Genomic DNA, 15957 nt, shown 5'->3' with positions numbered 1-15957 from the left:
ACAAGACTGATGCCTTTTGCAATGCTTTCCGTTTCTGGAGTCTCCGTTAACTTACTTCAAGTTTCTCTCAGCTGCTCTGCCTTGGAAATAAATCTACTTAAACCAAGCTTCAGCACAAGTGGACGTGCCCTTCCTTCCCTTGGGTGTTCAGTTGTAAACTTGCAACATGACAGGATCTGGCAGCAGGTCTCAGCAGCGTCAAATCTTCCAGGCAAAAGGAAGGTCGAGACGTGTGATGAGAGCAGCATATTATTCTTCTGACTTTCAGAGCATGAAGAAGAACACGTGAAATGGAGGAAATCATATTTGACCTTCCCCAATCGAGTTAAGGGAGAAACAAAATGGAAAGATGGGAAAGGATCTGAAAATCCATGATGAGTGAATAAAAAATAGTGAAGACCTCATCTATTCTCACTTAAAAGTATGTTCCCAAAGTGTTCTTATACCTTACTCCCCATCTCTGGTTCTTAGAGAACGGTGATTTATAAAACAAAACATTACATTATCTAGAATAAAACTTATAAGTAACATACAGCCATTGCCTACAAAGCTACATTACCTCTGGAAGTTTATTATAGTATCTTTAGTTCTTATTGCATATGTTGTTACATGCCTGTTACAAGCCAGAATTTTCTATCGTATGCTCAATTTAGCAGAAGTCACATCTATTGCTTTTCTCTTGAAAATCAGCACATGCAATGCAATATTTGGTGTGCAGAGTTATTTGTTTCAAAAAGTGAAAAACTACTTAGGTGTAAGTGAGGAGAGAACATGATCTTTATTGGCTTTTGCAAAATTTAATTTTGGTTTTATGCAGACTTTGCATAGTTCATGATTATCTTCTAATGAAAAAGCTAGTCAGTTGTCAGTGACCTTGAAGAAGATCAGGTGATGGTCGCAAACAAAAAAATCTGAAGAAGAGGCATAACTTTTAAAGTAGAAATGTCAGCAAGAACTGCCTGAAACAAGAAACAAAAGGGATTATTAATAGCAAAGTGAAATACAGGAACTATTGTTTGGAATCAACACATGCGCTAAAAATCTTCAGCCGTGTCTTGCATCTTTTTATCAGTTAGAACTCCCCTTCTCGCTGATAGTTTAGTGGTAGTACATGTGCAAAAGGCCACAACGTGCAGCAAAAAATAACCCGGACTTCAGCCTTGGGCCTTCTTCAAATACACAAGGTAGCATGAGTTTATAACAGGTCTAACATTTCAAGTTGCTTCTATAAATAAGCGTACATTATGAGTCCTAGTCTTGTTATTTTAGTGTAAGAAGCAACTGACTTCAGGAAATCATTCTCAAATGGAACTAATGTTTATTCAGTTGCAAGAGGCATAAACATCCTCTTCCCTTTAAACAAAGACCACAGGCAGCTATTTTAAGAATAAAATGGACATTTCAATGAGAGAGAACAAAACCAAAAAGAGTAATATGGTAAGCTCTATTTAATTGAACCATATTTCAGGTATATATTATGCCAATGAATAAATTGGCAATGAATAATTAGTTTACAGTTTAGAACAATCAAAGAGGCCGATGAGCCGCTAGTGCATCATCCAATAACATGCTATTTAGCTCCCACAACTAGCTTTTTTATTGTTGTTCTATAAGCACAATTCATGCATGTGACTTACCAGAAAATGTACATAAGCCCCAATAACTGCTATTAAAACTACCAGCTATTTAACTTCTTGTAATTGCATTTCTTTACCTTATTTATAAACCCTTCATAAAAAGGTTGTGTTTAAGTGATTAGTGAAATGTTAATGTAAATTTAATTACCTGCAAACCTACAGGTTCTACCCAAATTAAAACATTCCTCTGTGAGTAATAACATGCGTCCTATGCATCAGGCACTAAAGTGACAGTCTGGAAACCTCTCGGAAACTATTTTCATCTCCCTCTCAGGGAAACTTATGCTTACTTCAGCTGCAGCCAGTGATGTCACCTCCATCAGGTTCACTGCTCGGAAAGCAAACACAGCAGCTGCCAGGACTGGAAAAGAATGCACAGTATGTCAACTGCTGGCCTACTCATGGGCCCTGCACACAGTCACTACCAGAGCCTCAGAAAGAGTACTCTGCACGACGCCACCCCCACATTCCGAGTTACGGGCTGGGATCAGTGGAAGTTGGTATTCCAGAGAACAGTGCCTGGTGGATAAGCAAACTGAATCTAAAGGTTTTGAGAAAAAGAAAATTCAGTGGTTTAATCAAAATTATCTCTAGAAACGGTCCTTTCATAGCTAAAATGAAAATTTTGAGAGGTTTTCAGTGGCATGAAGATCTGCGGACTGTCTTGTAAATTAAGGTTCTCTTTGACACAAGTGTTTCTCACTAAAGAAATGGAGAGGCTTCTGAAAATTACAGAGACCACACTTTAAAATAGATATGCTTCATATGTACCAAGCTGTCCTGAAAGAAACATGGCAATAGGACCTCTTATAAAAATATACTTTATGCCATTCTGTTCTATTTATACTGTGATACTTCACAGTGACTCTAAGACAGGGTGCTACAAATGGATACACACTGGATAGGGCTGAGAAGGGACCAGTCTCAATGGTGGTAACAGGCAAAAGCTGAAACTTTGTCAAAAAGACTACCCTAGAATATTTTGAAGGTTAATAATACATATCCAGCAGGAACTAATGTTTGGATTATGGTTTCCACTCAACATATGAAAAAAATAATGCCAGAATGCAACATTTGGCTTAATAAGTAGACTGCCATAAACACTTCCATGTGAGGGAGTGAGTCAAAAAACAGAGGGACCTGAGTGAGAGGAGGTGTTCTTCAGAGGAGACGGCACTGTCTGGGATAACTCCTGACTCCCCCAATGCTCCCTTTGCGTCCATCACCAGTGATGATAACACATTCCCCACCTGACAAGTAGTTGAAATTGAGGAAACAAATAATTACAAATTATTCAGAATTACTTAGAAGAATGGCTCTCGATTTACTGCATAGCTAAGGCAAACATACAATTTTCATTGTAAGAATAATAATAGTAATAGTGCTAATGCTAAGACCTAGGTACTATTATTAGCACAATCTTACTAAAGCAGCAACTGTGGCACAGTGAGTCAGATGGCACATTCAAACAGGTGGCAAATAGCCAACCCCCAACTCCAGCTCTGGCAACTAGGCATCTAACCACCATGTGATGACTTCTTTGAAGGCGAAAAGCATTAGTGGCTCATCCCTGCCATCAATCTCTATGTGCCTTCTGAAGCAACAAGAGGCGAGCTGTCTGTCAGAATGGTTTTTCTGGGGCTGAGCTAAGGCATGCGGAATAGGTGACTGTGCCTGTGGAGCAGAAGTTAGGAGGCAGGGTTCTTCCCTTCTCTAGAGGAAGGCAGCTTGTAACCACCAAGTGAGAAGCACAAGGCACTTTTCTAAAGGACCAGAGAGTTTGGATGGTCTGGGGCAAAAGCAACAGAAACCGTTAAAGAAGAAAATTCTGGAGGAAAAAAGTAGATGGTAGGCAGTGTTTTAACAAAATCTACAAAGCCAATAATCTGGGTTTGTTCAGCTTATAATAAGGGCTATCAGCTGTCTGGGGCAAAGAATTTACTCTCTGGTCGACAAGAAGTAACTCAAGTATTTTTAAGCCATTGCACATTATGTTTAGAAGAGTATCAAGCAAACAATTCCTGTGGAGCAGCAATGCTTTTCAGCTTCCCAATATCTGGAACCATATTTTGTACAATGGAGACATTTTAGAACCTAAGGACTACAAACCCTATTTCCTTTTTTTGTGTACAACTGAAAGAGTTGCCAACAGTAGGATGGACAAATTTTATCTTGTAGCAGGAAAGAGTTTCAGGTAGCAGGAAGCTCATTTCCCAAAGGTAGAATGGGCAGTAGGGGAGAAGGAGCAGTGCACTAATTGACCTCAGCATCCAAAATACCCCGAAGGTCTGTGTGCTCATAGCCCTTATTTATCTTGGTGTCACATCACAGAAGTTCCTTTCTGATGCTTCATGTTTGGTTTGCCCAACCCTCCCACAGAATAGGTTTGTTCGCCCAAGAGAAAAGGTCTGTATTTTGGGTTATTTTCAACAGACTCACACATAAAATGTAAAAACTCTAATTATTTTTTGTCTTCTCACCTGTTCTCAACACTTTAAGCTGAAGCAGCACTATCATGAACATGAAGGTAATGAAGACACCTTTACTTTATATTATTCCTCAAAAGGCTCCAATTCACAGTGAAAGCTGGTGGTATTTATTCAGAAAGTTTTGACAATAATTCACTTGATCAAAAAAGCTGGTACCAAAATATTCATTACCACAATACATGAAATAATCAAATTTCATAGCTACACATCTTCATGGAATGACCACATGGCTTTTGTATGAATTTCATGGTAGGGAAGCTGCCTTTAATCTAGTTTCAGCTCTAGATGTTGTAGAATTCTTCCTGGTTGATTCTTAGGAAGCATCCAGGGAGTAGGTGCTCACAGCAGGGTGTATGTCACTTTTACCTATCTGTCAGTAACTCTGTCCCAAGTGGCAACATTCCAGCCTTACAGCACACATAGTATTCAACATGCACTCATTTCTGCTTTCTTTTAGCTTGGTAAGGGGTTAAAAGGCACAGAATGAGACAAGTCTGAGAGGTATTATAATTCAACATTTCTTTCAAGTATAAAGCCTCTTGCTTCTTCGGTTGACAGGAAGCCAATTTTTATTTTTTATTTCACTCTTTAATATGCTCTGTTGTCTTCTTCAAATGATACCCAATGGAATTTACACTACTCTGCAAAATTTCTGGAATTCCCAAGGGAGAGTTAATTAGATAGAAAGTCTAAACTCCTGTCACTTGAAAAACAGTAGCAGACAACAAAGCTACTTAACCTGAAAAACAGAGGATTTGGGGGAGAGGCAGCTTGGGAGGGTAGAAAAAGCTTGACACATTTTAACAATATTAACCAGAAATGAAATAAGCTTCATAGTAAGGTGAGGATTATTCAACGCTGAAGCATTCAAACACGGGCTTGAACACTTCTGGTCAGAAATGTTTCCAAAAGTTGCAGTGCTGGGTTTGGCACCAGCAATTAAGACACCACTTAGGAGGGCTGCAGCCCATATCAGAGTGCTTGAGTTCCATTCCTGGATTTGTCCTTGATTGTAGCTTCCTGTTCATTTGTACCTGGGAGTCAGCAGGTGATGGCTCAAAAGGCTGGCTCTCACTACCCACTCAGTTCCTGGCTCTCAGCTTTGCCCCGGCCCAGCCCTGGCCACTGGGGAAATTAAGGGACGTGAACCAGCAGATGGGAGCTCTGTGTCTCTGCCTCTCAAGGAAATAAAAATCAATAAAAGAGGGTGGAGTAGGTGTTTGAGATTGCCAGGAAATTGAAATAATAGCTATGGGTGTTTACAACAATATGTGGAGAGTAGAACATTTGGCAGTGTTTTCTTACTATAAACTGATAGGGTTATGAAATCACCTCTTTGAGGAAAATAAAATAAATAAAATAAATATAACCTCTTGGTGGAAATAATACCTAACTGAGGAAGACTACAGTTTGGGGATTCCCCAGATATCCTAGTAACGCATTCTCTCTCTTTTTTTTTAAGATTTATTTATTTTTTACTGGAGTGTCAGATACAGAGAGAGAAGGAGGGAAAGAGAGGAAGATCTTCCATCCAACGGTTCACTCCCCAAGCGGCCACAATGACCAGAGCTGAGCTGATTGAAAGCCAGGAGCCAGGAAGTGCAATGAGGGTGCAGGGTCCCAAGGCTTTGGGCTGTCCTCTACTGCCTTCCCAGGCCACAAGCAGGGAGCTGGGAGAGAAGCAGAGTATCCAGGACACAATCCAGCACTCATGTGGGATCCTGATGTATGAAAGGTGAGAACTTTTGCTGCCTGGCTACATTGCTGGGCCTGTAACATACTCTTGAAGTCTGAGATGTCTACAAAAATTAGGTGGCATTTCAAAAGGGAAAATTAAGTAATAAAGTCCTGTGAGGCCCAGTTATTTTGGGGGTAATCAAAGATGTCACTGACTGATGTTTTTAAAAACTCCTGGTATCTTTCTTCTCAATCTGAGTTTTAAAAATATTTAGCTCTTTACTTTTACTTGGAAGGCGGAGAGATGGAGTCTCATCTGCTGGTTTAGCTCACAAAAGCCCACAGCGGTTAGGGCTGAGCCAGGTGGAAGCCAAGAGTGTGGAACTCAATCCCAACTTCTTCCCCGGATGGGGAGGGACCACAGCACTTCAGCCATCACCTGCATATCAGCAGGAGACGAGGGTCAGAAACAGATCGAATGGGGACACAAGGCCAAACAGTCCCATAGGCGATGCACCTGTGCTTTGATAAATGTATCCATTTCTGTTGTGTATACGGGAAGCAAAATAATATAATTAATAAGAAATCGGTTCCCTTTGTCTTATCCTTCAGTTGCTTTTGGTGTGTATCTGTTGTATGAACTCTCTAATTATTAAATGACAGGTGACTGTGTGGCTTCCTGAAAAAGAGAGGATGTATTTTCTTCAGCCTGAGAAAATACTTCAGAGCAGAAACCACAGGGTCTTCTGCCCACCCAGCAGCCACTTGGCCTCATGTCTCAAACCTCTGATCTTAGCACACCAGAAATGGACCCCATTTGTTTCTGTGCCACTGGCGGCTCCTCTGCCTGTACTGGCAATGGCAAATTCAGAGTGCAAATGCACCTGCTGCAAGTGAGACTACGGTAACTGATGCCAGGAGAACTCTGCTCCTTGACGGGAACCATGGCTCACTGCTGCTTTTTCCATGAAATATGTGATGAAATGAAAAAGAGCGGGGAGGGGAGAAACACAACCCCAGGGCAGAAATCAGAAAGTTTAGCAAAAAGGAGAACGTTGTTAAAGAAAATTTTATTTATTTATTTATTTGGAAGGCAAAGAGACAGAGAAAGACAGGGGCAGAGACAAAGACGTTCTAGTTGCTGGTTCATTCTACCAATGGCTGCACCAGCTAAGGCTGAGCTGCACTAGGCCAGACTGAAGCCAGGAGCAGGAAATTCACTCCAGGTATCCCACAGGGGGGCAGAGATTCAAGGACTAGAGTAATCACCGGCCACCTTCCAGTGCACACCTGGACGCTGGAATGACGAGCGGAGCCATGCCTTGAATAAATTCACTCCAATTGCATCAACCACTACAGCTGCAATAGGCAAAGAACAAATGGCAACACATTGCGGAGAGCCTGGAGTTGGACAGAAATATAGCCACACTTTGCTGCAGATTTCCCAGGATGCTGGATACAGCAGCTGTGGCTGGAGAGAAGGGGCAGGGAAGAGTAAGAAGGGAAGATAACTTGAAGGGCGGGGATGGGAAGGGGAAACGGACTTCCCAGGGAACCAAGAAGAAAGCCTAGGGATGCCAGGTCGAGCTTAGGAAAAAGTGTCACATTGTGCAGCCTTAATGCTGATTTCCAAGTCCGACAAATCTATTAAACATTAACAAATTAAAAATGAGAACGCGTACTCCAGTTTCTGTTCATAAAGAAAAAAAAAAGTAACAACTGTCGAGTCAGAACACAGACCGTGATTTTAGGAAAGAGAAGGATCTTGCTTCGGAGAGGGCATGTATTTTACAAAGAAGTAATCGAGCCTTACCAGCAAGAATTTCCAAAGAGTTATATCCTAAGATTCTGTCCCACAAAAGCAAAAGTTGATCTGTAGCTAAATATCCAGAGAAGGCACGAGCCATCCATTTAAATGATATGCGAAGTCTGCAAGCAAAGAAAAATAAAAATTAATTACACCACTAGAATTTTTCCTATCAGAAAGGCAATATCAGAAGAATCCAACTACTGTGCTTTGAGAACCTTGGAAGCCACTAAGGCATTTAAAACTCACGCATTTCCCCCAACGCTACAAAAGCACAGCAGTGAGAAACTTTGAGTGCTTAAGATGGTCCAAAAGTATGAAGCAGAATTACATATGATCACTGCTGAGTTTTGCTCTTTATAAAATTCCTTTCTGTATCACGCTTAAGATGTATTGGTTTGTTTGAAAGGCAAAGTGATCAATAAGTAGGTAGGTAGGTAGGTAGGTAGATAGATAGATAGATAGATAGATAGATAGATAGATAGATAGAATCTCCCATCTGCTGGTTCACTTCCCAAGGGGTTACAAAGGTTGGGGTTGAGCCAGGCTAAAGCCAAGAGGCTGGGCCTCCATCCGGGCCTCCTGAGCAAGTGGCAGGGCCTGAGCACCCCAGGTACATTTAACAGGGAGCTGAATCAGAAGCAGAGCCTCTGGACACGAATGTGAGCTCTGATCCCAGGATGCCACTGTCAGAAGCAGTGCCTCTATCAGCTGCACCACAGCGCTCTCATCTCCACTGGGTCTTTTGGAACATACAATGATTAGTCAGCAATGAGCTCATCTTCTAATATTTGTAACAATTTCAGGTAAGGCACGATAACCTGTAATTTGAATTTTAATCACTTCTATAATTTCATATTTCCAATTCTTACATTCCTATATGTCAGAAAAACTGTTAAGTAGAATGAATAAAATAAAATAGTAAAATGAACAAAGACAAATCATTTTAAGCTATTAGATACATTAGGGTTGGGCATCTGACCTAAAATCAATTAATCATTTTAATAAGGAAGATATCAGAACTATGAATGATCAACCAAAAAATTAAGTTTAATTCCATTTTGCTAAAAACAAAAGTTTCTAAGATATATGAGATTCCACTACTAATAATTTGCTTATATTCTAATAGCAGTTTTTAAAAAGATTTATTTTTATTGGAAAGGCAGATATATATGGAAAGGAGGAGAGACAGAGAGGAAGATCTTCTATCCACTGGTTCATTCCCCAAGTGGCCACAATGGCTGGAGCTGAGCCGATCCGAAGCCAGGAGCCAGGAACTTCCTCCAGGTCTCCCACATGCGTGCAGTGTCTCAAGGCTTTGGGCCATCCGTGACTGCTTTCCCAGGCCACAAGCTGGGAACTGGATGGGCAGTGGAGCAGCCGGGACATGAGCCAGTACCTCTTTGGGATCCTGGCACATGGAAGGCAAGGATTTATCCACTGGGCCATGGCACCTAGCACTCTTATTACAGTTTATCTCTAAAAATCAGGAAATGAGATTTGGGGTTCTGGTATCTTGACAACTAGCTTTCCACATGCCTGTGTTGTCTATAAGCATCTACAAATGACATGACTGACTTTGGGAGGTGCTAGCCAAATTCTGTGATGGAAATATTATAACTTTATGTCAATAGATGCCATTGCTATTCTGTTAAAAGAGAAAAAGGGATTCAAAAATTGTCTTTAGTGTCATTGTACCAATTTTCTAAAGACTGAAAAAGATTCCTGAGTTTCAGAAATTTCTCAGTATTTGATAATGATTGTTCTAATCTAAAAGTGTACATTTAAGCCATAGTGCCGATACAAGAAAGAGAGAGAGGGAGAGAGAGAGAGAGAGTGAGTGCAATTTTCTGTTACCTGATTTACTCCCCAAATGATAGCAACAGCCAGGGCTGAGACAGACTTTAGCCAGGAGCCAGAAACTCCATCCTAATATCCCAGATAGGTGGCAAGGGCACAAGTGCTTGGTCCTTTTTCCACTACTTTCCCAGATGTGTTAGCTGAGGGCTGGAATTAGAGGCACAGAAGCCAGCATGCAAACCAATGCTTTGATATGCTGATACGAGATACATACATTCAAACTGTGCCTTAACCCAGCATACCTCAGTATCTGCTCTGGAAGGTTTTTCATCTGATTTTTTTAAGATGTAAAATTAGCTTTAATGCTTCTTGAGTTTGCTTTGGTAACCTGTACATATCTAAATTTGACATAAAGTTATTTATAATAATTCTTAAGTTATTTATTTATTTACATATTTATTAAATACATAAAGTTATTTATAATAACTCTTACTGCTGAGATTAGTATTTGTTTTTAAAGATTTATTTTTATTATTTTTTCATTGGAAAGGCGGATATACAGAGAGGAGAGACAGAGAGGAAGATCTTCCGTCCGATGATTCACTCCCCAAGTGAGCGCAACGGGCCGATGCTATGCCGATCCGAAGCCAGGAGCCTCTTCCGGGTCTCCCACGCGGGTGCAGGTTCCCAAAGCTTTGGGCTGTCCTCGACTGCTTTCCCAGGCCACAAGCAGGGAGCTGGAAGGGAAGCGGGGCTGCCGGGATTAGAACCGGCGCCCATATGGGATCCCGGGCGGGCAAGGCGAGGACCTTTAACCACTTGCGCCACCGCGCCGGGCCCGAGATTAGTATTTGTATTATCACTCTTTTTCTCCCTATTTCTGGCCAGAGACTTACCAATTTCCTTCGTCTATAGAAAGAACTGTTTTCAGTTCTATTGATTTTTTTTCTATTTTACAAAAGGCTTTACAAATGATATTTACGTTAAAATCAGAATTTCTATACTTCCTCCTAAAGAAGAATTTGAATGCTTACTGTCATTGAAATACATTTATTCTTTAGTGATTAAAATGTATAAAAAGGCTAGAAAAATTAAGAATTCCAGATTCCAGCAAAAAATCGAATTTCTTCATCCTTTATATTTTAAAGCTCATTTCACAATAACAAGTAAGTGAATTTACAACAAGCTTATGAAAAGTTCTTGTGTTCATTATAAATATATATGTCACATTCTTATTTTCCAATGTTAATTATTAATAGAATTCTGGCATTTAGTGGCCCCAAAGGAAGGAGTATCAGTTCAGCTTTTTTGATGGACGACATGAAATATTCTTTCTAAGTGGCATTTCTGAGAGGTCTGACATTCCACGGTGCTTTACAGAGAGGAGGTACCTGTCTTCCTATCTTTAGCTCTATAATCATGCCATCTCGAAATCAGTTCATGAGGTAGGAAATCTGACTTTTAAAATGAAGAAAAGGAATCATCTTGATTTAAAGATAAAGAAATTGAGACGTAGATGCATTATATAACTTTGCCAAGATTATACAGCATAACTGGAAGGAAATTTGAATCTAGGTTAAATTTCCACCCACTCCACCACCCATCTGCTGTGGATTCCATTCTGGTAAGAGATATACTACATTATTATATTTCCCATGAACACCCTCAGTAGCTTCAGAGTTCATGCTTTTTTTCAAAAAGGCCTTCCTTCAGAGAGTAAACCAGTTGCTCCAAAAAGATAGGAATACAATGCTGATAAAACATTTAGAGATTTCTGTTGCTTTAGATTTTTTTTTTATTAAAGAGAGAACCAGCAATCCAGAAGTCAAGAACTGCTCCAAGTATTCATCTATAGCTCACTCTGAGATCAAGTAACAAAATTCAAACTTTTAGAAGGAGAAATCGCAGAATACAGAATGGGTAGACAGCCAATCTGGTTTCCTTTGACAAGAGATAGTCAACTTTAACCTATGTAGCTTTCATAGGCTGTTCTCTGGTAAATTCAACCTACAAAGTATTATCACATTTCTCTGGAAGTATTTATTTCCCTTAAATTTGGACAAAACATTTCATTATGAATAGTGATTAAATAGCTTTGGTGATGCTTGTGCTAGCCATGAAATCACAGTATATAAGACTTTATTATGCTTTTAGTATGCCCTTACACTTACTTATTCATAATTATCATTTTATTGATGTAATAGCATAATTTCTCCAAAGCAATACTGAATCTTTGTAAGTGCTCTAAATGCTGAGAAAAGAGCTTTCTCACAGGAAATTATCCTGCAATAAAGGGAGAAAAATACTCACGGTTGAGCCCCGATTTCTCGTAAGTGATAGAAGAGCTGAGGGAGGTAAGTTTGAAGAAGACTTTCAAACAGCAAACAGAGCGACACAATACCCTGGGACAACAGTAAATCAGAAGAGAAATAGAAATGAATCAAATAGAATATGAGAGATGGCATCTACATAAACACCCTTTACATAAACAGCTGGTAAGAGATGCATGAGTGAAACACATAGACTGTATTAAAAGATGACCTTTCTCCCCCTGTGAACTGCCACACTCAAGACACTTCCGTAACACAGTATGCACCCAGCCCCCTCCCCCCACATGCAATACTTGGAGAGTCTGAGTGAAATATCACTTTGCAGATTGTCTGTCACTTTGCAAACTGTATATTTGTGGATATCACTTGGGCCTGAGCCATCGGACTATTTTCCGGTTGTATCCCAGCGTCTAGGTATTGCCCTGGTGCTACAGCTGTCCTCCTTACTCTTTCCCTCCATTTATCTTTTCTCCTTCAGCCTCACCCACTGGGGAAATATTTGTTTTTCTCAAACTTTCTTTGAAGTCCTCCCCAGGAAAAGATGGCTGACGGCATGACATGTGCATCGGGAAGGGGCAGCAAGGCTTTTTTTCTTCTTCTTTGTTTAATTGAAATCTATTTGTTTAAAAGGATGTTATTTGTAAAGTACAAGAAGCAACGGGTTTAAGCAGATGGTTTCTCCAGCGCATTGTTATTTGACTACTCTGAATGAAATCCCTCTTGCAGCTCAGCAATCCTGGGTGGGGTTGGGGGTTGATCTTCTTAAATTTTAATCCACTTATTGAGTTGTTGAAGAAAAAACACTGCCATGATTTCAGACAGTTCAGCATGGCTGCAAGCCACAAGAGGAGATGACCACTTACAGATCTTGATTCAATTGTGCAAGGAAAGTGCGGAGGAGTTCTGGGCCAATGAATTATCTGAAAAGGACACCTCAGGGCCGGCTTGGAGACAGAGAAGAACTATCCAGAACTGCCTCGTGCCAGCTTCTAGCTCACTGTGTCAGGAGAACACCTGGTGTGCTCTTCTTTTTCTTTCTTCTTTTTTTTTTTTTTTTTTAAGATTTATTTGCTTTTATTGGAAAGGCAGATATACAGAGAGGAGGCAAGTCAATGAGGAAGATTTTCTGTCTGCTGACTCACTCCCCAAGTGGCTGCAATGGCTGGGGCTGAGATGATCTGAACCCAGGAGCCTGGAGCCTCTTCTGGGTCTCCCATGTGGGTACCAGGTCTCAAGCCTTCAGGCCATCCTCAACTGTTTTCCCAGGCTACAAGCTGTGAGCTGGATGGAAAGCAGGGCTGCCGGGACTAGAACTGGCGCCCATATGGGATCTCGGTGAATGTAAGGAAAGGACTTTTTAGTTACTAGGCTACTGAGCCGGGCACCGCACCTGGTGTGCTCTTAAAAATGTTGATATATAAAATGGCACAGCATGTTAAATTCAAAAGTCTGAAATCTGTTCCCAAGGATAAGATAGTAGAATGCAGAAGGATTAATATTATTGCTAATATTTCAGATAATTTTAGGTTAAATATTAATGTAAGAATTCTTGGAGAGAGAAGAAACTCAAAATAATTCCTGGTGCTTTATTTAATCTGTAACATTCTGGAAATGTTAGTTCCAGCTTTCGCTAGCAACTAACTAGAACTGAAGACTAGGGTAAGTGCGATAGGATGCATAGGATTACACTGGGGTGGGGGAATAAAGAACAGTTATTAAATTTAGTAGCAGTAGTATGGTCTTCTCTTTTGAAAAATCTAGTAGCCATGACATCCATTTCCACTGAACAGGCCTCCTAGAGAAGTAGTCAGCTTAACCAGAAGCGGACCAGAGCATGTTCACAGTAAAACTGAAAGAAACTCTGCCTTTACTCAGGCTTGTGGAAAAATGAAAAAGCAAAAGATATGATAAGGGAACAGTCAAAATAAAACAAATACAATGTTCAACCTGTTTTCCTTGATTCTTATATTGAAGAACTTTGCATTGAATAACTGCAAAAGGCACTGATAATTAGCCAAACAAAAAACTGAAAAACAACTAATGAATAGATGCTTGGTTGTCACTAACAGAGACTTTGATGATCACAAGTATAGCATCCATAACATCAATAACAAGGCCCTTCTTCTTTTTGCAACAGTCATCTCCTTTCTGAGCACCTGCTAAGAATCAATCAGTAACATTCAGCTCTTTAGAAAATATAAATCTCATTTCATGAAGGGGGACGTCAGTCAAGAAGGCAGGCATCTTCATCGGGGACAATAACCCATACTATCTATTTTTTTCTCTTAAACATATGAAATAATTTATAGCTAGTTGATAAGAGACTTTTTCTCCTTAATAATAGAATATTTAAGCATTTTCTTTTCCATTATCATTTAAAACATGCTGCCTGGCATGACAAATTAAATTTTATTCTCTGTAACCTAATTGGTAGGCGACTTTTTCTGAAGGGAAAGAAAGAGCGGAATAGAGTTGGATTTGATTCAATTTTCCTTGAACTTACAGAAGGATGAGAAGAGATGGAATGGAGCCTGAAGAAAAAGCGCACATACATCTCCCGGAAAATCTGATACAATTTGTAAGGCTCGTGGTACAGAAAACAAAGTGGTGCGACTGCAAGAGAAAAAGGGATACTAGTGTAACATTGCTAAATTTAAAGTTTGTGAAATATCAAAAATAAATTAGTTTATTGTGATCATAGACATTCATAGATAAGTTTAGAATTATAGATAATTTTTTAATTTGGAAAAGAATATCTACATATAAAAAGTTCAAACAGCCACTAAATATCATAAAGAGAGGGGCAAATTATACACTGTATAGGAGTGTTTTTTTAGAGAATAAAATTGTAATGGTATCAAAAACAGAACTTTTTTAGGGGGGCCAATTTAGTACTTGCTGGAATAGAGATGCAAAAATGTTACTCAGTAACTGACCTAGCTTCTAAATCAAGTCAGAATGACACATAATCTGTGTATTACTGGGTATGTACAAGTATATCTCATGGTAACATGCAGAGATGTGGAAGAGCAAATAATATAAAACCTAAATCAGCATTCTCTACTGAGGAAACACTGAAGACAAAACACCTCTCCAGGAACCTGGAACATCTATTTTGACAAAGGGGTTTTAGATGTTGCTCTTTCTAATAATTCAAATAAACTCCACGTGTTTAAGTTTGACTTTTCTCAGCATGAACAAAGGAGGCATTCTAGACTAGAAATGATATAAAGGAAAAATATAAGGATGCTGAAAGTTCAAAGTAATTTTAGAAAACTACGTAAAATCAAGTCTCTTTTTAAACTGAAGCATTAAGAAAGTGGCAGACAATTCAGTTTTACTTGGCCCACAAAGGACTTGGTCACTTTTTGAATTTTTAATTTGGGGATTCAGGTATTTACATTATAAGATGATTTGTGATTAGCTTTTGGAATTGTAGTCTTCCATAAAGTCAATATTTTAAAAAGGTCAAGAATCAGTATTGCATTATGGGTATATTCTGGCCTATCTCCATATGAACCAAGACAGTTTTCATCAACCTAAAATAAAACAACCTTCAGGAAGATACTTTTTTTTTTAAAGATTTATCTATTTTCAGAGAATCAAGATGGCGGAATAGGGTAAAGACACATTTAAACAAATGGAGAAATATTAGCCAGTATGAAGCAAAGAGGGCACATTCCAGAAAACAAGAGAGGACAGAATGACAGCAGAGGAGGACCTGGAGACTGAAGGACACAGGAAAGCAGCAGACACAATGGTGTGGTGTTGCAGTGACCAATATCCTAGTGGCATTCATTAAACAGCGATCTGAATTGCACCTGCAGCCAGAGCTACACCTGCAACCAGGTGGGAAGGGGCATTCACTCGGAGCTCAGGAGGTGAAAAGGAGCTGCTCATCCTGCTGGTCTGTTTGCATTGACCAGGAGCAGAGACAGAGCAGCAGATCCCAGACAGATGGTGCGGGAACAGCATGGATTTCACAGCTCAGTCCACCCCCTTGAGTTATATTGGGTACCATTTTGTTTAAGGAGGCAAGGGCTATGGACAGTACTGTGCATACAGTGAGCTGGGAGTGAACTCATTTCTGGTTCAGCAAACTCCAACAATGTGGCATCCTATAGATTCCACCCAAGACAGGTCCAGGTAGTCCTCAGACTTGATGGCCAGCAGATCAAGAACTCTAGTAGTGGCCTATCAGGTACCATTACATGTAG

General features: G+C 39.9%; 1 protein-coding gene across 2 annotated transcripts in view; it reads right to left on the bottom strand.

Annotated features, from left to right (window-relative positions):
- Positions 1-755: 755 nt before the first annotated feature.
- Positions 756-15957, bottom strand: part of TBC1D19 (TBC1 domain family member 19) — a 107065-nt gene continuing 91863 nt past the window's right edge. For both annotated transcript variants that reach the window (XM_040965834.1, XM_040965835.1), the window contains 5 exons: positions 14244-14353; positions 11721-11812; positions 7617-7732; positions 1928-1998; positions 756-959 (listed from right to left, as the gene is read on the bottom strand). In XM_040965834.1, coding sequence (XP_040821768.1) covers positions 885-959; positions 1928-1998; positions 7617-7732; positions 11721-11812; positions 14244-14353 — 464 coding nt within the window. In that variant the 3' untranslated portion in view covers positions 756-884. The remainder of the gene's footprint in view (positions 960-1927; positions 1999-7616; positions 7733-11720; positions 11813-14243; positions 14354-15957) is intronic.

Source organism: Ochotona curzoniae, unplaced genomic scaffold, assembly GCF_017591425.1.
Source record: "Ochotona curzoniae isolate NIBS_2020 unplaced genomic scaffold, NIBS_Ocur_1.0 scaffold_4505, whole genome shotgun sequence".
NCBI lineage: Eukaryota > Metazoa > Chordata > Mammalia > Lagomorpha > Ochotonidae > Ochotona > Ochotona curzoniae.
Note: the sequence above shows the minus strand (reverse complement) of the source record. Positions and strands in the feature narration are given on the sequence as shown.